Source organism: Egretta garzetta, unplaced genomic scaffold, assembly GCF_000687185.1.
Source record: "Egretta garzetta isolate BGI_Z169 unplaced genomic scaffold, ASM68718v1 scaffold385, whole genome shotgun sequence".
NCBI classification, from domain to species: Eukaryota; Metazoa; Chordata; class Aves; order Pelecaniformes; family Ardeidae; genus Egretta; species Egretta garzetta.
In genome coordinates this window covers 223,441-228,633 of record NW_009259793.1, presented here as the reverse complement: position 1 = coordinate 228,633, position 5,193 = coordinate 223,441, and the positions used below count along the sequence as shown (strand labels likewise).

At 42.8% G+C, this 5,193-nt stretch overlaps 1 protein-coding gene across 3 annotated transcripts in view; it reads left to right on the top strand.

Moving 5' to 3' along the window:
* The window catches only part of CDC27 (cell division cycle 27), a 29,081-nt gene extending 25,761 nt beyond the window's left edge, over nucleotides 1-3,320 (top strand). For 2 of the 3 annotated variants that reach the window (XM_035895179.1, XM_035895178.1), the window contains exon 19: nucleotides 604-3,319. In XM_035895179.1, coding sequence (XP_035751072.1) covers nucleotides 604-686 — 83 coding nt within the window. In that variant the 3' untranslated portion in view covers nucleotides 687-3,319. Of the gene's footprint in view, nucleotides 1-603 lie in introns of all 3 variants that reach the window. The other variant, XM_035895177.1, reaches the window with a different exon arrangement.
* The last annotated feature ends 1,873 nt before the right edge of the window (nucleotides 3,321-5,193 follow it).

Below are 5,193 nucleotides of genomic sequence, written 5' to 3'. Positions count from 1 at the left end.
AGCTCTAGGCTCGCCATCATCTGAGCTGAGTGAGCAGAGTAATTCTTTGGCATCAGAAACGTCTGTATGTATTTACTCAAAGCAGTTCTCTTACCACATATCTTACGCAGTGTTCTCTGTCGTGGATGCAGGGAGCAAGTAGAGGCTGCCTAGCACTACTGATTTAATATTACTTGATTGTAAATTGAGTGGTCACAATGCACTAATGCAGTGGGTAACTGAGCATTTCGGGCAGCTAGTGTGTTTTGAAGGAGTGGGAAGGTTAAACTGCTCCTAAGGCTATTTTTGAACCCATACCAATCCCTGCCTGACTTGGTGTTGGAGATTTCTGATTTTTAACAGATGGCTAAGGCCGCATGTATTGTTAATATGTACTTCATATTAATTCCTTTCTAAATGCATTTATTTAGACTTCACTGAGCTGGCAGGGGTCAGTGTATTAGAAAGAAAAAGGGAAAAGCCATATGGCTTTACAGCATTTTGAGAGGAAGCCCAAACCCATTGCTACTGTGCTTGTGACGTGCTGGTGTTGATCGTGGAAGAATCTTTGCAGTGAAGCAGCCCAGTAGTGTTTGACTACTTTGTATTTCTTTTTCTTTCAAGTTGGCACAGATGAATCCCAAGAGAGCAGCATGACGGATGCAGACGACACACAGCTCCACGCAGTTGAAAGTGATGAATTTTAACCTCCAGAAGCCAGTATCTGAGCTTGCGTGTGTGACTGGTACTGTTGTGTTCTTCCCTTCCTTCGCATCCTGGGTCTTCACATCACTGAGCCAGCATTGTCATTATTCTCCACTGACACCATGAGTACATCACGCAGACTTAAACTGTACACAGAGTTAATGGCAGTGCAATATTCAGCTGCTACAGAGTCTGACTAGTTGGCTCTTACACGTTTATGAAAGTGACTGAGGAGGAAATGCTATTTTTGGACTCCCCTTTGCTGGAAAAAATATCATGGAAGAAAGACTTGTGGTTTGCTGTAATGAAGCCAGTAGATGTGGGGATAGTACTAATGAAGCGGTGTCTTGTTCTTCTTCCAGAAATGTGTCTTAGTTTGGTTCTTTCTTGGTAAGCAGAGTGCTGAACCTCATTTCCAAGTTCCAGGACAGTGTTGACAAATGCAAGCTGTTAAAGACTTTTGCATATTGTAGTGTAACTTAAATGCCAGGCAATGTGAATGACCTTAAAGCTGCAGGGTCTCCAGTGAACAAACACAATGTAGGTGCTCAGGACTGGGAGTGTGTTAGACTACATAAAATACCCATTGTCCCTACTTAGCCTGCAAACTTACAGGAGTGGGAGCATAGCAGGAGAATCATATTGCAGAATCAAAGCTTTCATGAAACGCTTTCATGTTCTAACTGAGAATTAATTTATTCACCTAGTTTCTGAAAGGTCAAAGAAACAAGTCAGCAACACCTTGCTTTGTTTTTCATGTACCCCTTGACTTGTTCTTCCCCTTTTAAGAATAAAAATTGCTAAAGGGCAAAATCAAGAGAAAAACATAGATATAATGTGAAAACATCAAACACTTGATCCAGAGTGACTGTGTGTTTTGAAGCAGACAGACTGGGAAGACCATGGAAGCCTTAATACAATCAGAACCTTAGTCAAATGCTTCAAATAATTGCCTAAGGATAATTTTTAAAACTGTTTTGTAAAGTGCGGTCCAAGCAGGATGCAAAAATGTACAATTATCTGTCTTTTTTTTTTTTTCCCCTGTTCTTTAAGATTCTCACTCTAGGAACACTTTCGTCTTCTACAGAGGCTGCTTCTGAGAGAAGAAAGCTATGCCACATTAATGAGTCCAAAGTGATCTTTCTTTGTAGCATTCTGCAGCAAAAATTGGTGCCCTTCGTGCAGTGATGATAAAGAAAGTGTATGATATAAGCAGTTTTAAAGAGCAATTTATGCATAATAAATTTTGAATCCTATAAATTTCATAGCAACATATTTGTGATCAGTCTTAATGTTTGGGTTCTTTTAATGTATTGGTTTATAGGGGTCTTTTAGTTACCTTTAGAACTTCAATTTTTAAAATTCTGGCCTTGTTTTACACTAGGCATGTCTTCTGTCACACTCCTCTCCGGCCATGAGCCACATGGACGCCTTTATAATTTGAAAAATGATCCTCAAGTGCTGAGCAAAAATATAATTCTCTGATTTATTTTTTTAGGTAGAGGATAAGCAGTGAAAAACAGGCTTAAATTCCCCTAATAGCATGAAAAGGAATTTCTAAAACCTGAGGAATGGTAATATATTAAAGGAGCTTTATGCCTCTGCCACGTACTAATGATCAGCTTGTGTCTGCAAAGTTGATGAATTGACTGGAAAATCACGACATGTTTCAGCTGGCTTGAGTGTACTGAATCTTGCACTGCTTTTTGTGGGGCTAAATATTCTGGGGCGATTCCCTTTCCTGATGAGCCCTCCCCGAGGAAGATATGAGGTTCAAATTTCCTGAGAGCTTTTCTGCATCTGTGGTAGAGTTCATGGACAGTGCTCTTGAGTTGCCTGTGTCTCTCCTGGCGTGGTTTTCCCATCCAGCCACTGAGTGTGTTTGCAGCTTCCCAGTGGGTCCCTGGCAAGGAGGAGTTTCCAAGCAGCACCTCAGCATAAGGTCTGTTGGCAGCACTTGTGTGAATGCCACCAATTAACGTGTTAATTGGCTTCCTTTTGGTTCCCAACATACTTTGGGAGTGAGCCGGTGCTGCTCTCAAGACTTTTCCCTAACAAATGCTGTTATTTAAATGGGGACCAGAGATCCAGGAAGTTCCGTGGCTTTTTCCCTTTTCTTTTGTCCTCTAAAAACCGTGAACAGTTGTAAGATTTCTCAACACCCTGGAAAGAGCTCTTAATTCAGCTGGGATGTTAAAAGGGTATTCGTGCGACCTGGCAGATTGAACACTTAAGACTGCCCCTTGCTTTATATGTACATCATACCTTAAAGTGATTTTTCTTTTTTTCCCCCCCAAGAGTCTCAAGTAACATTTGGACCACACTGCTATTTTACCTTCTAAATAGATCCACAAAATTAGTATTTAATCAATAAAATTTTGCTCTCTTTGAAGAGGGGCAGGGAGAGGGATGGCAAGCATGAAGGCACTCTGGCAGCCAGGTTAGAACAAGTGTGTTCACTGAAGAGAATTAGGGAACTGTCATTTTCTTACAACAAAACTATGGAAAAATGCAAAGTGTGGGTGTGGTGTGTACTGTTTGCATTGAAACAATGTAATTTGTCTTTTCCTTTTTTTTTCGCTTTTCCTGACTTTTTATTTCAAAAATTGTACAGTCTTAGGGGAAAAAAAAAAAGTCTTTTCTGTTAATATATTTGCGATTCATTAAAGGATGTGGAAAATCCAAATAAACTACTTTTAAAAGCAGGCTTATCCCCAGGTCCTTTCAGTCAGTGTTGGGATTCATCCTGCAGGAGGGGGGAGATGGGGAGCAGTTTAAGGACGCACCTTGGGGTATGTGGGGGCTGTTTTCTCTCCTGCAGTAGCTGCTGATCCTGGCACCACCTCTGAATCAGCCACCGGCTTCCAGCGAAGCGGGCTGCAAGTCCACCTTCCTGGGCTGGAGAATTTTGGATGAGGTGTGGGGTGTTGCACCTGATGTTAGGGGCATGCAGTGGTGCGTTCAAAAATTTTTTCTTCTTCATTTTTGGTTCAGTTTCTCCCACAGCTTGACAAGAAATTCAATAAGCTCCCAGGTATGGAGTGGTTTTGGTTTTTTATTATTTTTTTAATCTGCCTGTTATAGCAGCTCGTGACAACAGTTGCAGCCACAAGCAATGTCAGCTCAGTAGAGAAATGATTATGGACTTCGCTGTACTTTCAGACCTGCAGGAAAAGCTTGCCAGGAAGGCTGAGGCTCATGGCTGTGTAGGAATTCCTCTTTCTGCATATACAGTTGTCATGGATTAAAGCTTTTAGTGCTCACTTTTGTCCACTGTATTGGCCTAATCCAGTAATTTTTTTGAGAGCCAGATTTGGCTGTAAAGGTGACGCTGAACTTAACCCTTTATTACAGCTAGTTACCTCCCCCCCCTTTTTTTTTCCCCCATGTTTGTTTTAATCCTGGACTTTTGTGGTTGTGCATACAAATGCAGTCCTGTAGTTAAATTCTCTGCCCTGTAGCTGACTTGCCACCCTGCCTTACGCAAGGCAGCGAGAGCCGAGTTACTCTTCCTGTGTCTCAGTTACAGTTTCTCTGTGTTGACTCAAATGTGGGTGATTTAGGCTGTATGCTTTCCTAGTGGTGAAAGGAAGCTTTGTTAATGGTAGGCTGAGCTTTAGATGTCTCCAGAGAAAGGCAAAGCATTAATGAAATTTGATGTGTAAGCTGCAATGCTTCATTTTGTGTCTGAATTGCAGCAATGCAGCGAACACTAGGAGCTGTTAGTATCTCAGGATTTCCAGCTCGGGAATGTTTTTGGCACCTGTTTTTTGTGGACACGTGCAGCTTCTTACTGGTGCATCATGTTTCATTCCGTTGTTCATCAGTAACTTTGCTGCTGCATCATCTCCCTATTTTCTGTCCCTTTGTCAAAGTCAGGGACATTATTTGAGTGAGACCTGGCCCAGGAGCAGGCACTGGTTCATTTTTTTTATTTTTATTTTTTTTTAAATGGAACAGAAGAGGAGGGTTTCTAAAGCTGGAAGCCCTGTATTCCTGGTCCTCAAAGGAGTGGGGTTTAAAATCACATTAACAGCAAGAATAAGAGTTCCTTTGCTTCTTTTGCCTATCTGCTTTTCAAATCAGTATTTGTGGAGCACCTGATTTCTCAGCTACTTTATAAACCCTGGGAGATGTTCCTTGCTTTAAAATCCCCCAGTAGTGGGCAGCCAAGTAAGCAGGGACCGGAGGGGGGCTGGGGTTGCAGCACTGGACACAGGCAGCGAACGCCTCTCCAGCCTCTGTGTCCTCTCATCCAGGTGGGCAGAGTCATGGAGCAAGGCCGCGGACCAGGAACACTGGACCCAGAACAGCCTGCGGAGGTAGAAACAGGAGAGATGAGGGTGAAGGAGACTGAGGAGCTGCTGTAGTAGCTGCAGCAGAGATGTAAGACTGATGGGAAACAGGGGAGCGGGCACAGCAGGGTGACACGTGTGGGACCTGGGCTGGGTGACTGTCCCTTCTCCAGAACCAACTGTCATGTTCACCCAGGATTGGGCCACTTCGGGG